Source organism: Pogona vitticeps, chromosome 1 (assembly GCF_051106095.1).
Source record: "Pogona vitticeps strain Pit_001003342236 chromosome 1, PviZW2.1, whole genome shotgun sequence".
In the NCBI taxonomy this organism is placed as follows: Eukaryota; Metazoa; Chordata; class Lepidosauria; order Squamata; family Agamidae; genus Pogona; species Pogona vitticeps.
In genome coordinates this window covers 195852064-195873650 of record NC_135783.1, presented here as the reverse complement: position 1 = coordinate 195873650, position 21587 = coordinate 195852064, and the positions used below count along the sequence as shown (strand labels likewise).

The 21587-nt window shown below is 44.2% G+C and overlaps 1 protein-coding gene across 3 annotated transcripts in view; it reads left to right on the top strand.

The window, feature by feature from the left end:
* The first annotated feature begins 904 nt into the window (after nt 1-904).
* Nucleotides 905-21587, top strand: part of DNAJC10 (DnaJ heat shock protein family (Hsp40) member C10) — a 32926-nt gene continuing 12243 nt past the window's right edge. For 2 of the 3 annotated variants that reach the window (XM_020807771.3, XM_078393729.1), the window contains exons 1-14: nt 905-1036; nt 3883-4243; nt 5067-5232; nt 9022-9072; nt 11694-11776; nt 12292-12423; nt 12797-12890; nt 13138-13215; nt 14844-14887; nt 15252-15389; nt 16913-17002; nt 18038-18151; nt 19379-19493; nt 20683-20810. In XM_020807771.3, the coding sequence (XP_020663430.3) occupies nt 4037-4243; nt 5067-5232; nt 9022-9072; nt 11694-11776; nt 12292-12423; nt 12797-12890; nt 13138-13215; nt 14844-14887; nt 15252-15389; nt 16913-17002; nt 18038-18151; nt 19379-19493; nt 20683-20810 (1440 nt within the window). In that variant the 5' untranslated portion in view covers nt 905-1036; nt 3883-4036. Of the gene's footprint in view, nt 1037-1462; nt 1646-3882; nt 4244-5066; nt 5233-9021; nt 9073-11693; nt 11777-12291; nt 12424-12796; nt 12891-13137; nt 13216-14843; nt 14888-15251; nt 15390-16912; nt 17003-18037; nt 18152-19378; nt 19494-20682; nt 20811-21587 lie in introns of those variants that run through there. The other variant, XM_072981079.2, reaches the window with a different exon arrangement.

Below are 21587 nucleotides of genomic sequence, written 5' to 3'. Positions count from 1 at the left end.
GATCCTTAGAAAACTGCAATTAGGTACTATTCTACAAGTGGAGAAGGGCTCTGAATCCTATCCCATAGTTTCCTTTTTAGATCAGAGCTTGGAAGTGTTACTCTTTTCTTGAAATACAGCTCCCAGAATCTCCCTGCCACCATGAGCTGTGGATTTCGAGAGTTGTAGTCCAAAGAGTAATTTCTCCAATGCCCTTTTGTACCATGGAGGTTATTTTTATTTTTACATGCTGGGAACTATTTCCTGGGTATAGCTGCAAATGGGACTTCTCCCTCATCAAAGCCAGCCCGGGTGGCCTTGGGCAAGCTGCACAGTCCCAGAAGAAGGGAAGGATGAAGGGTCTCCGTGTACTCTATAGTCCAAGAGGTGGAAGAGGAGGGAGGGAGAGCAATCAGCCCAAGGGAGGACAAGACGGTCAGCTTCCCACCGGGGTCAAGGGCAGGCTCCGGGGCCCACACAGCATTGATACCCCCATTCCTGCCTCCCCCCCAGCTTCCCCCCCCACTTCCCACCAAAGAGAGGCCGTTCCTTCGACGTCTCCGGTGCAGGTGGTTCGCTGCACGGCCGCTGCAACAGGTGCTGGAGAAACAGGCCTTCCCTCTCAGGTACAGAAGGTCGCGCTGCACAAGACACGCTCTGGGCTCGTCAGGATGCGGGCGCTTCTGGCCTAGCCAAGCCAAGCCGGGAGGGGGGGAATGTCAGGCATCAACAGAACGAGTTCCCGAAGCCGCCTCCGCCCAGGTTGCTGCAACTCCCCTTGGGCCACTGGGCTCCAAGAGCTGCGGCCACGTCAGCCTTGCACCGGCCCTAAAAGAAAGAGAGAGAGAGGAAAAGAGAGAAACAGCCACCACCCCGCCCTCACGCCCCCGTCTCCGGCTCGGAGCCGGATCCGGCGCGCCTCTTTCCCTCTTCGCCACCCCAGGCTGCCCTGCGCGCGCCGGCCCGGGCCTGGCCTCCGCCTTCTCCTCCTCCTGTTTCGTGCCGGCCGCTCTTTCGGGAAGGACTCCCGCCCAGCCAAGGCAAGGCAAGCCGCCGGGTAAGGCTCTCAACTCGCCGCTCCTGCGGCCTGAGGAGACCTCGGCGGAGCCGTGCGGGTGCTCTATCCCCGCCACTGACTTCTCGCCCCGCTCGGCCTTCCTCTTCCTCCTCCTCCTCGCCTCCTCGTCATCCGGGCTTGGGAGCCGACCCGCCACCCCACCCGCTCCGCGAGAGGCAGCGCCGAGCGCTCGTTAGGCGCCGCGGCTCGGCGGCCACCCCACCACTGCAGGGGGACGAGCCCCGGGCGGCATGTCGGAGAGCTGCCCTACCCCTCTCTCCCTCCGTCGTCGGGGCCCGGGCAGATCCCGCGGCGGGTCTCTGTTCTCCCCTGGAAATGCCTCCACCCCAAATACTCACACACAGAGACACACACACACTCTCTCGCCGGCGCTGGCCCTTCCGCTTGGGGGGGGGGGGGGCTCCCGGAGAGGCTTCCCGCCTTCCTCGCTCGCCTGCTTTCCTTTATCGAGAGCCTCCTGTCGGTCTCCGTTTCGGCGCCTGATGGGCTTTAAAAGGGTGGCGTCCCGTTTTGTTTTGTTTTCTTAAGGCGGGGGGGGGGAGTCTCTCACTCGTGTAGGGTCCCTGAACGTGTGAAGGGATCTTTCAGGTCAGCCTTCCTGTAGAAGTGCCTCTCCCCACCACCACCACCGCGGCTGCTCTATATGCATGTCCTTTGGCTTCCTGGATGGCCCCTTGTACAGGACTTGGAGACCCTCTTTGCGTGGGTCTAGACACGGATCTTGGCTGTCGGGAAGGGGCAGGTTCCTCGCCGGACTCCTCTCAGTTTGTGAGTGTGAACCCTGCTGGTTTCGTTTTGCATCCTGTTGAGTTAGTTGGACCCCTCGGATCCCTTCCAGTACTTCAGATTACCCTTGTTATAGTATAGCCCTTGGCCCTGCTGCCTGACTTGTATGGGATTTGTAGTACAAAATATCAGGGAGGCACCAGCTTCCTCCTTTCTTGACCTTCAAACCTTTGTTTTATTTGCATCCCAGCTATCTTCCACATTAAGTTAGAGTTCCCATGGCATATAGTTTCATTTATCAGTTGCACTTAAGCCAGTTCACAGAATCTTGTACCTGCAGGTCATAGCTTAGGATGGGGCTGTTTTCCTCTCGGTGGTTTTACATGGCTCCACTTTTAACCCCATTTCTCATTCCATCATGCTTCCTAAGAATTTCTTTTTCCTCCAATATCTATGGCCCTTTCATCAGTTCTTTTTTCCTCTCCAATATTTAGGGCCCATTCTTTAGCTCCCGAAGTGGCTTGGAGGTCAAGAAGCACAAAACTGTCTTTGCCCACAAAGTGAAAAAAAAGGAGGTGGGGAAGGGAGAGGATGGAGAAGGACTAGTTCTTAATGGCGCAAGACCTGAAGGACCTGTTCTTTTCTCATAAAATAAATTCCATGTAAATCTGGCTGATCACTTCCTGCAGCCACCATTCAACTTGCCACACTCATGTAGGATTGGACCTCCATTGCTTATGGCAGGGACCATCATTTGACACAGTTGAAATGCTTCTGAAATATGTCTTCTGCCGTATGTCATCACCTTCAGTCCCTGCCCTGCTTTTCCAACTCTGGAAGCAGCATGTTTTAAAAAACATGAAAAGCTGCCTTACACAAATCAGATCACATCAGAGTTCTGAGAAGTTTTTTGAAAGATAGCGCTTTTTGAAATAACAACAACAACCCTTCATCTTGTACTGTAGCCACTGGGCATGTTGTTTGCGGGATTCACTCCCTGCCCCCCAAAGCAACTTTTCTGAACTCGGCATCAGATTGTGTGTTCATCTAACTCAATACTGACTACGTATCAGTGGAACTTCTGGCTAAAAGGCAGTAATATAACTGCTATGAAATCCCATTCAGATATTGGAAATTAAACTGGGACCTTCTGCATGCAGAACACTTTACAGCTCCAAGCGTTCATCTTCTGTTTCTTCTCAGTTTTCCTTGTTTTCTTGTGAAATGTTATTTTGTAATGATAGGCATTTCTGCTCCTGTTGAACAATTTAAAAATCAAGCCACTCCGAACTGAAGAATGATGAGATGGAAGACTAAAATATGACCCCTATGAAAGGACAACAAACATTTAACAGAGCAGAGCAACCATTTTGTATGTGTTTGATCTCCATGCAGTGTTGCTATACCTGGAGAAACAATTTGGTCTGTTTCAATCAGTATGTATATCTGTAGGTTAAAACAAAAGGTTTATCACACATGAATAATGAGTTGGAAGGTGCATTACTCTCTATCTGAACTACACTGGTGGATTAAAATGGTGGGGCTGTTCTGAGAAGACCCTCCTGCCAGGGGAAGAGGAACATGATCCAATCTGAAATGAATCCCCATTATGTGCATTTATTGAGTGTTCTGAATGAAAGTTCCTGTTTCTTGAGAAGGGTATGTCCTCTGGGAAGCTTACAGTTTGAAAATGGACACAAAGAAAATGACAGGAAGGGTAAACAGAGAAAGAATATGTTACAGTATTTCATTCCCATGTTCAGTTGCAGTAGATCAGGGGAAAACTTGCAGATAATGACCAGTTTCCATCATCCCACCCTTTGGGTTTTGCTCGCAGTGGCGAGTGGGAGTCATTAGTCCAACAGCAGTTGTGAGTTTTCGCACTCTGGTCAAGCATAGAAATTGGAAAGTGTTGAGTTTCTGTCAGGATTCAGAGGAATACAGAGGTGTCCTGAGAGGCAGAGTCAAGCCCATGGGGCCATCAGTGATGGAGAAGACCTTTGGGCAGCACAGAATGGTGGTATGACAGACTTGTGTTTAATACTATGCATTTACTTTATAGTAAAGAGCAACTAAAATCCCTTTTTTCTGTCTTCTAGGTGTTGTCTCCTAGAGAAGTAAAACTAACAATCTGTGGAGTATGACAGCAAAAATCCTACAAGAAGCCTCTTCTGAAATATATGCTGTTATTTTAATGATAGCTTCTTGAAACCCACCAGTGTGCCCTTGAAATCTGTATGACTTGTCTTCATCATGGAGCCCTTGTTTCCCAAAAGAAAATGCAACGGAAGTTTCAGAAGGATTGCCTCAGTGTCTTTAGTTTTACTATGTCTGTTATCCTTAGTTTGCCCTGATCAAGATTTCTATGGTTTACTAGGAATATCCAAAGAAGCTACAAGTAGAGAAATTAGACAGGCTTTCAAGAAATTAGCATTAAAGCTGCATCCTGATAAGAATCAGGTATGTATTCTTGTCCTCAGAATGTTTTCTGGTTCTTCAGTTTTGCTTTATGAGAACATCGCAGGGTCTGAAAAAATTGTTAAATATCATGGCATAAGAGACTTAGTGTTCAATTGTTTGTTGGAGGAGAAGTACCATTGATTTTATTTCAAAATATAAGGTGTTGTTAGTAATTACTGTGTCCCCCCGAGACATTTCTGTAATTGAGGTTCATGATTAGAGATGGGACAGGTGGACATAATGAGGATCCACTCTGCTGTTTCTGCTGCTGTTGTGGGGTCCACACTCCCTATTGTTCCGGAGTGCCCGGTCGGCGAGCCACTCTTTGACCTGGCAGTGAGGCTTGTCATCCTGCCTCCTGCCAGGAGTGGCTAGTCAATGGCGAGCTCTGGAGCGATAAGAAGGGAGCGCGGAGCCCACAGCAGCAGCAGAAGGTGAGTGGGCACTCTGGCCCCGGGGGGCGCGGACCTTCATTATGTCCACCTGTGCGGGGGTATTCATATACAAATACCCCCATCTCTATTCATGATGTACAGTAGATAGCTCAGATTGTATAATAGAATATCCATGAGGTGTAATGGACACCTACCAGAAGTGACACCTACCAGACAAGGTGTTTGACAACCCCCTTGCATTTGCAGTCAGATAGACAATAATTTGATAAGTGATTGTTGATATGAATGCATAGCATGAGCAGAACTATGGGTGGGTAGCCAGTATATTCAAAAATCTGTCTTGGAGCATTTTTAGTACTAAAATTTACAAGGAGGCAGTATTTTTATGCATCAGTATTTGGTTAACACTAGGAGTTTCTCTCTTACAGAATGATCCAGATGCACACGAGAACTTTTTGAAAATAAATCGGGCATATGAAGTATTGAAAGATGAAGATCTACGGAAAAAGTACGATAAATATGGTGAAAAAGGTCTGGAGGATCACCAGGAAGGTGGCCGATATGAAAGTTGGAACTACTATCGCTATGATTTTGGTAAGATGCATACTTGTGAGAAGAACAGGATTGTTATAGAATGTTCCCTGCTGCGTGAGTCTCTGTACTGACTGATCATGCCACATATACCGTCACTTCACAGTCAGTAAAGAATCAAAGGGGCTTTAAGAGGGCTAAACTCTTGTGTTGGACGGTGACCAGTGTGTATTGGCACATGATGTGTGGACTTCATTTTCTTAAGTACTCAGTATAGTAGGAACAGTAGTTTGTTGTAAATTGCCCAGAGTGGCCGTTGGCCAGATGGGTGATATAAAAATCAAATAAATAAATAAATAGGACATCCTTTTTTTCCCATAATGTTAATTGAATTTGTCTTTGTAGTCAATATTTCAGTACAGTGGTGCCTCACTTGACGAGGATAATGCGTTCGAGCGAAATCCTTGTCAAGCGAAATAAAAAAGCCCATTGAAATGCATTGAAAACTGGTTCAATGCATTCCAGTGGGCGAAATACCTCAGCGTCCAGCGAAGATCCTCATTTTCTGATGCCGGTGCAGCGAAAAATTCATCCTGAACACAGCGGGGAGCCATTTTGAACAGCCGGTGGCCATTTTGAAAACCTGACGATCAGCTCTTTTGATTGTCATAATGCGAAGAATCGGTTCCTGAACCAGGGAACCGATCGTCGTAAAGCGGATTTTGCCCATTAAAACATCGTGTTGCGATCAAAATAGCAATCACAAAAACATCGTCGTGAAGCAGATTTGTCGTCAAGCGGGGTAATCGTTAAGCAGGGCACCACTGTACTAGTTATTATGCCTCCTTTTTAATAAGTTGCTTCTGGAACACTTTGGATGGTGTCTTCTCAGACTTTTCAGAGCAGAAAATCACAGCTGCTGTCCTCAGTTGAAGATATGGCTAGCCAACTGGTAGGCCCTAGGAATGAGCCAGCTTGAAGGATTTTTGTCTCTGACTTGTCAGAACCTTTGTTAAAGCAGGACTGAAGAACCTGCCTCATAGCGACATGGAAATAATTATGGTGATTATTGTGCACCATCAAGTTGATTTTGATATATGGGTGACCCTTTCCAGGGTTTTCCAGGTAGAGAATACAAAGAAGTGGTGTCCCATCCCCTTCTTCTGGGCACAATCTGGGGCTATGCAGCCTGCCCAAGGGTTACACAAGCTAGCTCTGCTCGCACGAGGCACAGTGGGGAATTGAACTCCCAACTCTGGCTCTGCAGCCACATACAGTGGTGCCCCACACCACGACGATAATTTGTTCCCCTGAAATCGCTGTTAAGCGAAAATATCGTCCAGTGAAAACAGTTTCCCCATTGGAATGCACTGAAACCCATTTAATGTGTTCCAATGGGGAAATTACCTTGTTGTCCAGTGAAGATCGGCCATAGGGGAAGCCATTTTCTGAGTGCTAATCAGTTGTTAAAATGGCTTTCCTGTGAAGCGTGGGTCCGGAAAACACAGGGCAGACATTTTGCGGAGCCGGAAAACATCGTCGTCTTGTGAACAAGTGGTTCGCGAAGCACAACCTGATCAATGTCAAGTGAAAATTCCCCATAGGAAACATTGTTTTGAGCTCGTTATAGCGATCGCAAAAAAGTCACCATCCTGCGGATTCGTAGTATAGCGGGGTCATTGTCTAGCACAGCGGGGTCATCATCTGTACCTTAAACCACTGAGCCATCCAAGCCAGCATGAGCTGGATATAGAATTATCTAATTCAATATTGCCTAAACTAGGGGAGGGCAGTTCCAGCCTTCCAGATGGTGTTTGGCTAAGACTGATGACAGTTACAGGCCAAAAACAGGGTCCTGATGGCAATTTTTAGAGTATCTATTTTAATTGTATTTTAATTGTTTTATATTTTTATTGTATTTTAATTGTGTCTTAATTGTTGTGAGCTGCCCAGAGACCTTTGGGTAGAGTGGGCGTCATGTAAGTTAGATAAATAAATAAATGGATGGATGGATGGATGGATGGATGGATGGATGGATGGATGGATGGATGGATGGATGGATGGATGGATGAAATGAAATGAAATGAAATGAAATGAAATGTCAGGAAAGCCACAATTGTCTTTCCCCTTTCTACGCTGACTGGTAATATCTCTCTTGGGTTTTGAAGAAGAATCTTCCCCCAGAGATGCTAGGAACAGAACCTGGAACATTTTGGATAAAAAACATGTGTACTCAGAAGCTAAGGCTAAGTAATTGTTATCCATCAAACTGCTATGGCCTTCCCAAATGCATTCCCATTGTTCTGCATGCATTAATTACTGTGAGTTTAACAATCAGGCATGTCTGTGGGGAGTTCTGTAGTTTTCAGTAATCGCAGCTACTGCCTGATGTTGATTGGATATCATCAGAGGTCTTTTGATTTTGGAGGCCTAAAATGGCTCCAAGCAGCGATGTGGTGCATCCAAACCAACCTCCCAGGTTCTCCAATTAAGACAGTCGTCTTCTTCCTGAATTTCTTTTCCCTTTTTCCTGTTGACATTATCTTCATTTTGCTTAAAATGATTAAGCAAATAAGGCATGAGACTTGAAACCTAAACTTGACAGGCTCAGGGGTATGTATGTTTGTGTGTGTGTTTTGTTTGTTTGTTTGTTTAAAGATATTCTTGGACGGCCTTTCTCCTAAAAAAGGACCCAAGGTGGCTTACAGTATTAAAAATTGAACAGTATAAAATCTAAAAATAGTACATTATTACAATATTTTAAAAGAATTAAACAAAAATGGTGCCCCACATGACGACAATAATGCATTCCATTAAAATCGCTGTACAGCGAAATTATTCTCATGTGAAAATAAAAACCCCATTGGAATACATTGAAAACCGGTTAATGCATTCCAGTGGGGGAAGTACCTGCTCGTGCAGCGAAGATCCTCCATAGGGCTGCCATTTTGTGATCCCTGTCTTGCGGAAATAGGTCCGGAAAACAGTGAGGAGCCATTTTGCGAACCGCTGATCAGCTGTTTTAAATCGTCGTCTTGCAAACAATCGGTTCGCGAAGCAGGGACCTAATTGTCGTTAAACAAAAAAAACATAGGAAACATCATTTTGCGATCACAAAAAAGGCATTGTCAAGCGATTTTGTCGTTTAACGGTGTAAGTGTGTAGCGGGGCACCACTGTATATTAAACTCATAAATAAAAGCAGAGACTGAAAACACATTAAAAACAAGAACAACAGTCCTGTTTTAAGACCCTCTCACCAGTCACTAAAACAAAAACCAGCTGAAGAGAAAGAGTAGATACTGATGTAGCTGTAATTTGACCAAACCTGGGGGGGGGGGGACCAGTGAAACTTTGGCAAGTTTAGATTCAATCCTGTTTGTATGAACTGGTCACTTAAAGCCTCTCTGCTTTAAGATAGAAAAAGAATAAAATACCCACTTTTTTAAAAGGGTGTTCTTTAGCTGTATTGTTTTTAAAATACATATTGTAATGCATTGTTCAATTCTTTGAGGGAGAAATATAAATACTGTAAGTAAGGGTGGAATTGGTTTTCCTGCTCGGGTTGTGTTGTTGTCAAATGTGCTAGAACTAAATCTTCTTGTTAGTCCTAGGGAGCATGCACAAACAAATGAGATGTAAGTCAGCTCTTAATTCAGGGGGTCTAATTAGTTGAGACTAACAGTGAATTCCCCCTCTAGCTTTTTATTTCTGATATATATCCATTGGCTATTAATTTGAGGGAGTTAATGTGTTCTGCCCTGTATATACACCGTGAAGTAGAAAGTGATGTTTTCAAATGCTATACAGGCATGTGTGTTAATAAATATTGATTAGCTGTTTTCTTTGCTAGGTATTTATGACGATGATCCTGAAATCATAACCCTAGACAGAAGAGAATTTGGTAAGTTATTGCAGTCGTATGGTGTCCTGTCACTTCTGCTTACATTATTGAGAGTGTAGCGTTGCGCTCCGTTATCTTTTCCTGGGATTGCAACATGCCAACTATGGTTGCTAAGACCAGTGGTTCTTAACCTTGGGTTACTCAGGTGTTTTTGAACTGCAACTCCCAGAAACCCCATCCAGCACAGCTGGTGGTGAAGGCTTCTGGGAGTTGCAGTCCAAAAACACCTGAGTAACCCAAGGTTAAGAACCACTGGCTAAGACTATGAGAGTAACAGTCAAAGAATGTGTCTTATTTGTATCTTGTGAATCATTGGACTGCATACTTCAGGGCAGTCATGACTTCAACCTCAATGGCGAGCAAGTTTCTCGTTCGAGAAGGCAATTCCTTGTTAAATCTTGCTTTTCTGAAGTTTCGTTTTTCAGTCTTGAGTCTTTGCCTAGTCTGGAGAGTTTAACCTTGCCTGATTGATCATGTCCCATGTGAAGAGGTATGCATCTAAATAAAGCACAGGAGTTATTTCCATGTTGCTTTTCTTGAAACACTTTGGTTTCTTCTGTTAAATTTGGTCCCCTAGCTAAGAAAAAAGTTTGACTCTACAGTGTTAGTCCTGAATCATGATTCAACACTGGGTTTTTTAGGTAAAAGTGAACTTTAAAACCCTTCACATATAATATGTGCTGGTGTATTCTTGCATTTCCTTTTTGTGTTTGTCCTGGATATTTACAGAATCTAATGTGTTTACTTTGCACGATAATAACTTGCCAATGCATACAGTATCAGTCCTCTGAATGCTGGCATTTGAACAGTTGATAGTGCTAATACTTCCTGCAATTTTTACAGTTGTCGTTTGTTGCTTCTAATCTGACAGAAATAATGATGCTCACATTGAGAACATCTTGGTGCAAAAATAACAATTCACTGCTCCAGAATTCAGGGCTGACTGTTCATTCATTCACTGATAATTTTATCCTGCCCCTTTTCAAAAGAGATCAGATCATATACAGTACTTGTATCCCATCAGGGTTTTTTCTTTACTTCCTTTTGTTGTTGTTATTCTTGTTCCAACATCCCTTTCGTGTAGGCTGGGCAGAGTGAGTGAGGAACCTGTTGAGCATCAGGGGGTTTGAAAGGGGATCTGAATGCTAATCTCCCCAGTCTTGACACAGCACTTTAACTTCCATTCCTTCAAATTTTGTAAACCCGATGTGATAAATCAATGCTAGTCTCTTTCCCTTCTTGCCCTTCCCTTCCAAAAATGATATGCATTTGAAATTGCATATAAGATGCAAATGTGCATGTGTTCAGTAGACTGTAATAATTATATGTATAATATGATCTCACAAGGTTTCCACTGGTGTAATGATACCTAGGAGCTCAAATGCAGAACTGTTCTCTGTTGCTGGGTGACTAGGAGCTGCAATGGCAGTCGTTCTCTATATGGTGCAGGGTTTTCCCCCTACTTTTTTCTACTCATCGCGTGTCGCCATCAGAGCCTGACTTGAGGGGTGGAATGGAGAAAGAAACTTCCCAACAGGAAGGTGTTGGCTATTCTTGCTATTGTTTAGATGAAGATTTCAGACACAACAGTCAAATAACCTGCTGGAACGCAACAAGAGCTAGGTGCCACTCTGGATGACTTCACATAGGACACAAAAATGTTGTTTCTTGGCACCAGCGTTTGTAACGTACTGCCTCCGTACGGGAATGTTTCCTTGTTCTGAATCATCCGATATGTCGACAGTTGTATTCTAATAGTATTTGGAGCGTTACAGGCTGTGAGCCTGTACTCTGCAACATTTCTTGTGGTGGTTAATTCCATTACTTAATGATTCATTGTCAGAAACCGGATAGTAAGGCAACGGGATGGCTCTTTGTTCCTAACGGTTCCTGCAAAATATGCAGCCTGCTGTCAGAGAAGGTGACTTGCAAGGTTCATTATTCTTTGACGTCATCTTGTCTCAAGGAAGAAATAGAAAGCAAGAACCATAAGCAATTGTTGTTTTAAATAATTCCAAATCATTTACATTATTTGATTTATATTCCTTCAGAGTAACTTTTTTTTATTGTACCCTGCTTTACAATCTGCTGATACAGGGAGGGTTAGAAATGTTTTAACTAAAAATAGCCATAAATCTACCATAGTGCCTTATCTTGCCAGCAAAAATACATCAGGAGATACTTTGGTAGAGATTGTGGACTAGTTCCATCTGGCGTTGGGCTGTTCACCCCTAATAAGTACAGTGTATGGATTAACTGCTCTTTAATTTAGAACCCTAAAGCCGAAAGGACGCTCAGCTGAGGACATGCCTGGAAGTGAAAGGAAAGTCTGATACTGCAAAGAAAAATACTGCATAGGACAGGAGGGCCTGGGGTGCTCTGGTCCATGGGGTCACGAAGAGTCGGACATGCTAAACAACTAAATAACAACAACAAAATACTATCTCCAGGATACATTTGTGTGCAAACGCCCTTTTCTCCCACAAGACTTAGCAGAGTTCTCCCAGAAAACGGAGAAAAGTTGACCAATGGTGTCATCCAATTATGTGTGATCAAAATTTTCCAGATATGGAAAAGGTATGAAAACAAAAACCTAATTGCTGTCCTCCTCTTTAATGTAGATGCTGCTGTTTCTTCTGGAGAGTTGTGGTTTGTCAATTTCTATTCCCCCCGATGTTCGCATTGCCATGACCTGGCACCAACGGTACGTATGGGTCATCCCATGTCTGCGACCACTGCCTCGATCACCCCACTTTCCTTTGGCATGGGGCAGGGTCCTGTGGGGAGGGGTGAAAACCTTTCAGAATGGGACAGCGAGAACACCACATCCTCTTCTTGCCATGGGCCAGTCCTGGGCTGTATCACCATCTCTTACTGCCTGCTGTTCTTGCCTACGAATGGCTATCATCCTTGCATTGGCAGGATTGTTGGGTAGTCTCCTACAATCTGCCACTTTTCCATCTCTGTGAGCTCTGCCAGGAGTTGGATCAAAAGTGCCTCTTGTTCTCTTCAAGAACACGGGCTGTGCTAAGGTGAGCAAGGCAGCAATGCCCTTCCTTTTAACCTAACTATCAGAGGTTGGTGTTTTTTTTAAAGAATGGAGTCAAACCATACTTCCATGCCGAAGAATTTTTAAACTTTTTCCCCTAAAACATTTCAAAAGACAAAGCCACCTTTTAGAGAAGAGAATTAACCTTTTCTCTTTCTTTCAATCCCAAGTGGAGACAGTTTGCTAAAGAAATGGATGGCTTAATGCGCATTGGAGCTGTCAACTGTGGCGATAACAGAATGCTGTGCCGAATGAAAGGAATCAATAGCTACCCAAGCCTGTACATGTATAAATCTGGAATGGTAAGTAGGCAGAGGCTAAAGGCTCTTCTGAATCCACACAGTCCCTGGGGGAGGCGGAGTCAGAGGGGGCCCAGCATGTTGCACTCAGCCAGGTTTCGCAGGAGAGATGGCTCCACGTATTTCAGAGGCTTGAGGACAAGGGGTCACCTCAGTGGCAGGCCAATAATTCGCCATCTAGGAGACCACATACAGTCCCAGGAGGCAACCCTGAGAACCACTATGACGTAGAATAGTTGCACTCAATCCTGACCCTCCTGATGCTTTGGGCTTCAGCCCCCAGCCAGGGTAGCCGATGTTTGTTGATCTAGTACATCTGTTGTTGAAACCCCAAACATAGGGTTGAGATTATAAAATAAGATCTCTTCTCTTTCAGAATCCAGTAAAATATTTTGGTGACCGGTCAAAGGAGAGTTTAGTGAATTTTGCCATGCAATATGTCACAAGCACGGTGACAGAATTATGGACAGGTAAACGGAAATTATTAACTGCGACATTATTTTTAAATGTGTGGATATTGAAGACTTTGCATTCAAGTAGTGGATTATGTATCATCTAACTGAAATATTTCTTTCCTGTGTCTTAATAAAAACAGAAAAGAGAAAACTGCTTTTAGAGCTGTGAAGCATGTATACTTTTTGCTAAGCAATGTTTCTGAATAAATGAACGCAGTAAGTGTAGCTTCTTAAACCACTGCTTTTGTCTTCTGTTTTTCAGGAAATTTTGTTAATTCTATTGAGACTGCATTTGCTTCTGGTACTGGCTGGTTAATTACCTTCTGTGCTGCACATGGAGGTACATATGTGTGGGTTGTTGTTGTTGTTTTTAAATCAATTAACATTTAAGGAATAATTTAATTCCTCTGATATCCAAGTGTCAGAACAGAGCAAAGCAATTAACTGTAGTAGATAGGCAGGAATAAATTATTGAAATTCTGGTAGAATTCCCTGAAAGATAAGAGCTTAAAGTATTGCTCCGAAAGCCATAAAGGGTTACTTGATGCCAGGAGACCATGAGCATTCTCTTTCACATGTGCACACATTTCCATTGGGGTGGTTTTTGTTTATTGTTAAGCAGTGCTCTCAGATCTCTCAAATTACTAATTTTGTTGTTTAGTTGTTAAATCGTGTGCGACTCTTTGTGACCCCATGGACTAGAGCATGCCAGGCTCTCCTGTCTTCCACTGCATCCCGGAGTTTGGTCAAATTCATATTGGTAGCTTCGGTGACACCGTCCAACCATCTCATCCTCTGTCATCCCCTTCTCCTCTTGCCTTCACACTTTCCCAACATCAGGGTCTTTTCCAGGGAGTCTTCTCTTCACATCAGATGGCCAAAGTATTGGAGCCTCAGCTTCAGGATCTGTCCTTCCAGTGAGCACTCAGGGTTGATTTCCTTCAGAATGGATAGGTTTGATCTCTTTGCTGTCCAGAAGACTCTCAAGAGCCTCCTCCAGCACCACCAGCTTGCTATGGTATTTTCCACTGATAGAATGAAAAGACATCCACGATAGGCTAGTAAATGCTGTTTCTTTCCTGGAGGCCAATGCAAATGGCTCCATCCTGCTCCCCTTTTCTGCAGAGCTAGCCCTCCCATTGTGAAGAGTGAGGAGGACGCTCCAGGTGGCAGAGTGGCAACAAGGTACTGGTGGACAGAATTGTCCACACCAGACGGTGAATCCTGCCCTCCCTAAACCAGCCCTCCAATGTGTTGGAATTGCCACCATTGAAGTAAAGGTGCTGTCTGTCGGACGGCACAGGCAGCCTGGCCGTGGTTGCTCCAGCCCAGTTCCAAAATAATAATAATAAATAAATGAGAGAGAGAGAGAGAGAGAGAGAGAGAGAGAGAGAGAGAGAAGTCGTGCCATGGACAAAAAAGGTCCAGACTGGGCACGGAGCAGGGCTGGCCTGGTTCACGATGGCCCATCTGTTGTGCAGTCGCCGGAAAAGAGTTCGAACCAGACTGTGCCGTGAACTTCCCAAACGCGAGCTGTATCGCTGTCTGCTCGCACCCAAAGATTTCCATTGCAAGTCTTGTTGGCTGTTGTACACGGGATGGAAGAGGAGGCTGTCTTCTCATCTTGGGGTGGGGCTTAATCTGTAGAATTCAGAAGCATATCTCCGTACCATATTCAGACCCGGTGCAAATGTTTCATTCCCCCATGCTGCCCTTCCCCCATTTGATAGAATACAAATGAAACTCTTTTCCTTGGTCTCCTATGGGGGACATGTCATGTTCCCCATTTTGAGAGAGAGAGAAAGAAAGAGAAAGAGAGATACAGATACAAATGTATTGTTGACCTCTGTATGCTGTTGCTTGCATTGTGAAAATACCTTCACCGCCTATACCAAAAGTATTTATTTCTATCATGATGATTGCTTGACTTTTTCCCCAGTAATTTATCATTGCAATTTTTTTATATAGATTGTTTGACTTCTCAAACGCGTCTTAAATTGGCTGGCATGTTGGTAAGCAATATATGTCTTAAACAATATTTAAAACAACAGACATGATTTGACTAATGTTCAGTGCCTTAAATGCCCACTAACTTCAGAAGAGCATACCTGCTAAATGCATGCTAAACTCTTTGCTTGAAATAAAAACAGACTTAACTCTGGAACACACCTGTTAATTTAAATTCTTCCCAGATCAGAATTGCCTTAAAACTTAAAGCATAATTTTGAATATGAGAATATGTTTGTGTGTTGATGGTGATCTCAAGCCACATGAGCATGTAAGATCTGTGGGGCATAGATATATTTTGCAAAATATGACCTGCTTCCATTTGGTTTCACAATTTCATTTGCTGTTCTTCTTTGTTGTTTTGTACAGGAAGGCCTTGTTAATGTAGGCTGGATGGACTGTTCCACCCAGGGTGAGCTTTGTGATAATTTGGATATCTCATCTAGCACTACAGCATACTTTCCACCTGGAGCCACTTTAACTAATAACGACAAAGGAGGTGTCTTGGTATGAGTTGCTTTACTGTTGGTTTGCATATACATACACGGTGGTAGTGGAGGTGAAAGGGAGAAGCACTTTTAGATATGCTTGTCTCAGTAGATTTGGATTCTGCTCGGTTGGTTTGTTTTATCTCCTTGCATACTGCCAACACTCAAAGGAGATTAAATTGTGCACATTAGAAAATGTCCATGCTTCGTCTCTATCTCAAGATACATTTTCTATAGCCCTGGTCGATCATTCTGCAACCCAGATTCTTGAACATGGGTCAGAAGGAAAAGCTATCACTGCCTGCCTGTTACCTTGCTCGCTGGAGCACCAGTGAGCCTGAAAGGGGGGGTGGGGGAGAGCTTCCTTCTTGTGTGTAGTCTCTACAGGAGAGCAAGTACAGTGGTGCCTCACTTGACAAGGACAGTCCATTCCAGCGAAATCGCTGTAGAGCGAAATCCTTGTCAGGCGAAATAAAAAAGCCCATTGAAAACCGCTCATTGCGTTCCAATGGGCTAAATACCTCAGCGTCCAGCGAAGATCCTCCATAGAGCGGCCATTTTCCAATGCCTGTGCAACGAAAAATCCATCCTAAAGCACAGCGGGCAGCCATTTTGAAACCCGACGATCAGCTGTTTTGATCGCCATAATGCGAATAATCAGTTCCCGAAGCAGGGAACTGATTATCGGGAAGCAAATTTTGTCCATTAAAACATCATTTTGCGATCGCAAAAGCGATTGCAAAAACCTCATCGTCAAGCGGATTCGTCATTTAATGAGGTAATCGTTAAGCGAGGCACCACTGTATCCATATTTCCTCTATAATTTCTAAACATTCTGAAACACGCTTAGCTTTTCCACAGTTAGTCACACAGGTCCGTTCTTTCTTTCCTTCCTTCATGCTTTTTATTACTCACCCTCTATCATATAGTACTCAAAGAAAATAGATATCCAGTAGATAAAATTTAATTAATAGAAAATAAGTGACTTCTAATAATACTGGGCAAAACAAAGGAATGTGTCATATGTAGCTCTGGCTAAAATTTGGTGCTGTCACTGTCTTCCTCTTCAAATGGGCTAAGTTAAACTTGTGCCAAAAAAATTGTTTTATACGAACATTGTTCTTGTACAAGAGAGCACGGTTGAGGAGGAGGGGCGCATAAATGACAGAATGTCTTTCATTTGTACACTTCATCCATAGTCAGGGCCATTTTGGCTGCCATCGGAAGTGCCTTGGGAGATGGGAGAGGGACAGAAATAGACTATCTGAGCAAGGTACACTGAAAAGAAAATGATCCGTTTCCTTTTTCATATATTCCTTTTTCTCCTCCATCCCCCAAAGCTATTCAAGGTAGTACAGCAGTTCCCTTCCGAAGTGCTTTAGTACCCATTCATATCGAGTGTATGCACATGTGTATTTTAAGCTTGTGTAAACAAATGCATGAAAGAATGGGATAAAACCAGAATTCTGATTCTTTCTCAGTCTCTCTCTCTCTCTCTCTCCCTCCCTCCCTCCCTCTCTCTCTCTTTCCCTCTCCCTCCAGTTCCTGAACACCTTAGATGCGAGGGAGATCTATCAGGAAGTAATGCAGCATCTTCCAGACTTCGAAATGATGTCTGCATCTACAGTAAAGGTAAAGAGGACTTTCGTCTTTCCAGTGAAAAATGCCAGGGAGTTTAATTTGTACAATATCTTTTAGAAGGTTTTTGAGCCCCCAAAACCAGATTCCAGTTTGGGAAAAACATTTCAAGCCACTGTGAGTGGAGCCAGAGCAAAGGGACGCTCCATGAAAATGTGGATGTTTTCTTACCCAGAGTGTGAACTGTAACTGAGTTCTATGTGTGTCTACTCAGAAGTAAGCCCCAATGCAACAGCTTTATGACATGCAAAGTAGAGATCAGTCCAGAGAAACTGCTTCCCACACACCTTCCATGCCTTCTCATCTCTCTGCACTGATCTGAAGCAGCTTGCAAGCTAGATGTGAAACCCCTGTGAGCTATATCTTATTGGTACATCAGGAATTCCCTGTACCTGTCTTGCTTTCATATCAATGTTATACTTTATTTCTGTTGTTCAACATTAGGCCTCCATATAGGAAAGTCTGATGAACATGCATGACATTCTGTAGATTGATCTAAATGCAAGATCGGTACTGGGAATTCCTGGCCCACCAATTAGAGCCAAAGTTTTCACATCTAGCTTCCAAGCTTCTTCTTTTATATACTTCCTTTCGGATGCACTTTAAGGTTTGTGCATCCATGCTTTCATGCTGCTGTTGTGGATGTCAGCCACTGCAAAAAATGCCTTTAGCCCACAAATGTTATAAAGCTATATAACATGTGATATGAGCTTCCTACCTTTAAGCAGTTTATTTAGACTGTCTAATATTGTACTGTATAATGCAAGTGTGAGTTGAAAACAAATGTGCACGCACCAGTGTTGCCTGGAAGATATTCCTGTTGAAGGGGATAGGATTTTGAGTGTCAGTGTCACCAAACCAAGATTTTTCCCCAGCCGGGAAGAAATTTTACTGACGTTAATGATGAGCTTCTGCCCTGGGCAACAGGAACAGTTTTGTCTGTGTTGGGAAATTATCGCAAGATGGCAATAATAAGAATAAACTGAGCAATAAAAACAAAACTCAGATTTGTCTTCCTTGCTTTGTAAGGATCGCCTGGCTCATCATCGGTGGCTGATATTCTTTCAGTTTGGCCAGACTAGCAAGTCGGAGGCCCACGACCTCAAAAAGCTACGGTTTCTCCTCAAGGCTGAACATACTCAGGTACGAACTCTGTTTAAGTGAATACCTGAGAAGCTGCTGCCTCCATCGTCATTCTGTGAGTGTGGAAAGGAACCATGGGAACAGGCAACAAGGGGTGTCCTCTTCTGGCTCTCTGTTCCCACGTGAGGAGAGCAGCCCGTAGGATAATGGAGGAGATGAGGGCTAGCAGATGTCCTCCTCCTTTTGCTTGTTTAAAGTAGACTGCCAGTGCTGAAATAGGGCTTAATTACAGCAATTCAAATGGATGGCACTGGGCAGACTTGGGAGGAGGCGACCTTGCCTAGCTAGAAGGCTGAGTTACTTGCGCTCACTCAGAAAACGTTCAAGGAATATCTTTTTCTAACGTGAGTTTTTGAAAGGCTCATCTCTTTCCTGCCTCTTGCTTACCCCTTTGCTCCTGGCATAGCCTGTGTACTCAACACACGAATTCCTCTTTCTTTTCCCGAGGAGAGCTTGTTGGGAGCACACACTCCCACTGCTGTACTTCTGCCCAGCAGCAAGCAGAGAAGCCGCCCTGAGCCCATACAGTAGAGCATGTGTTTTGTGTGCACAAAGATCCTGGGTTTAGTTCCTCGACATCTCCATGTGGGGCTAAGGGCGGATCCTGCCTGAAATCCAAGAGCACAGTCCGCAATGGCTGACGGTGCTGAGCTCAATAAGCAGATCATCTGATCCCATGTAAACCAATTTCTAACAAGTCACAACTTTCCACTTTCAATTTTGGAACATGTGCATGCACTGAGCTGTTCCATTGTCATCTTTAGGAGGGTGATTTGCTTCCCTTTACACCTAGAGGCAGAATGACTGTTTGATTCATTCTTTCGTTCAGCTTGTATACTGCCCAATATTGCATTAATTTAAAAGCATTAAACTCAAACATAAAATGTAAAAAGTTGCTTCCTCTGCATGTGACTCCGGAGGCTGTATCCTAAAACTGTGAGGAACGCCGCCTTTCTCCCCCATGAATGTTAATGTTCTACAGGTTTTTTTTAATATTCTCTGTTATGCAAATATGCATAGTCTGTTATTTCAGTGGAGCCCACGTGTGTCCGTCTAAAGCCTGTGCTGTATTTGCACCAGCATGTGGCTTTCGAAGTAACATCAGGCTAACTGGAAAAGCGAATAGGAACCCTATAAATACATTACTCAGGTTAAAATCTATATTTGTGATACTTTATGGATTGTTCTGCTAAGATTGTAAAGAACCAATGGATGTTTGTTTCACAGGTGGGCAGATTTGATTGCCTTACTGCGCCCCAGATCTGTAGCGATCTGTATGTTTATGAACCAAGCATAGCAGTCTTTAAAGGGAGGGGATTGGAAGACTACGAAATCCATCATGGTAAATCACTTTAGCATTGGAAGAGTTACCCTTTTTTGTAGTATTGTTATGCCTTTGAATGCCCCTTCCCTTAGGGAGTCGGGGTGTGTAAATTATAATATTTACCTGTGAGGGGAAAAAAGGGGGGGAGACAAGCCACCTTTGGATTCACAGTCATAAGCAAAGGAGTGAGAATCCCCAGTCTTTTCCTTGACAGACATTTTTCCCCCACTCAGTATTGGCACCTGCTTCCCCCAGTTTTGCCAGACTTCCCGCTGTTTAACCACATGCTACTGGGAAAGCATTTCAAGAAGTAACATTTTGTGGGGAGGTTGAGGGGGGAACGATGGGGTTTCAACTGTGACTGTTCTTCCATTCAACGCTGTGACCTCCCAGGGCAGTCTCCCCCCCTTCTTTTTTGGCCATCCACAACCTGCCCTGAAAACCCTCCAAAATTAGCTTGTGGGTAGCTTGTGGGAGCAGGCTCCCAAGGCGAGAGGTGAGAGGGGAGAATGGGCTCGGGTTGTTAAGGTTATTGGAGTTTATGTACATTTTTGGCCCCTCCCCCCCGCTTGCAACTCCTGTCACTGAAAACATACTTGACTGCAACTAATGGGTCTTCCGAAGGTTCATCTTAATTTCTGATAAGGTTTGCTTTCCCAGCTCTGATTAGTTTTTATAAGCTTTGCCTCATTCTTTTGGCATTTGCCCTCTCTTTCCCTAAAATTCATTCCTGTAGGTGAAACCCGATCAATGTCTTGTGAAACTCATGACTAGTTCTCTTATGAAAGGCTGCACTAAGATGCATTTTGTTTTTGAAGGCAAAAGGATCTTGCCAAGTCATCCTTGATGTATTTGTGTCCTCTCTGACTGCTGTTGCGCACTCTGCCTTTCCATCCTTTTCTAATGTCAAGTCATAGGCAAGTCTCTGGGAGCCTTATGGCGCAGTGGTTAAAACTGCAGCACTGCAGTGAATACTCTGCTCATGACCTGAGTTTGATGCTGGGCTCAGGTAACTGGCTTGAGGGTGACTCAGCTTTCCATCCTTCCGAGGTTGGTAAATTGAGTAGCTGGCTGGCTTGCTGAAGGGTGGGGGGGCAGTGTGTGAACTGTAAACTGCTCAGAGAGAGCTTTAGGCACTGGGGCACTATATTAGCAGCACACTTTGCTTTGCTTTTATTTCATGTACCTATTTGTTTCCCTTTTGAAGGAAAGAAGATTCTGTATGACATAGTCGCTTTTGCCAAGGAGAGTGTGAATTCCCATGTCATCACCCTTGGGCCTCAGAATTTTCCTGGCAAAGAGAAGGAGCCGTGGCTTGTTGACTTCTTTGCACCTGTAACTATCACAACACTACATCTCTATGCATGCTCTCTTTCTCTCTCTCTCTCTCTCTATCTATCTATCTATATAGATATATATATAGATATCTATATATCTGTATCTATATCTACACACACACACACACACACAGAGTGGTGCCTCGCTTAGCGACGTTAATCCATTCCCGGAAAAACATTGCTAAGTAATTTCATCGCTAAACGGAATAAAAAAGCCCATAGAAACACATTAAAAAGGCCATTAATGCATTCCTATGGGCTTAAAAGCTAACCTTATGCGAAGATCCTCCATAGGGGCGGCCATTTTCGGTGCCTCTAAAGCGAGGCAACACAGCGGGTGGCCATTTTGTTTTTCCAGCGGTCATTTTGGAACCGCCGATCAGCTGGCAGAAAATGGGGGCTTTGCGGTGATCGCTTCCCCGCGATCATCGCAAAGCGATTTTTCCCCATAGGGACCATCGCTAAGCGATCGCTCTTGTGATGGCCAAAACCCCATATATACTGTGCTGTCTTTCTCCCTTGGAAGGGACCCAACATGGCTTACAATAGTGGCAGCCAAGATAGGTTACAAGATTGAAAAACACTTAAAGATATAATGGCCAGGATCCTAGTGGTCATTTACAGGGGGAGCCGTAGATGTTTTGTTGTTGTTTAGTCTTATAGTCGTGTCAGAGCACGCCAGACCCCCCTGTCTTCCACTGCCTCCCAGAGTTGGGTCAAATTCATGTTGGTCGCTTCGATGACACTGTCCAACCATCTCGTCCTCTGTCGTCCT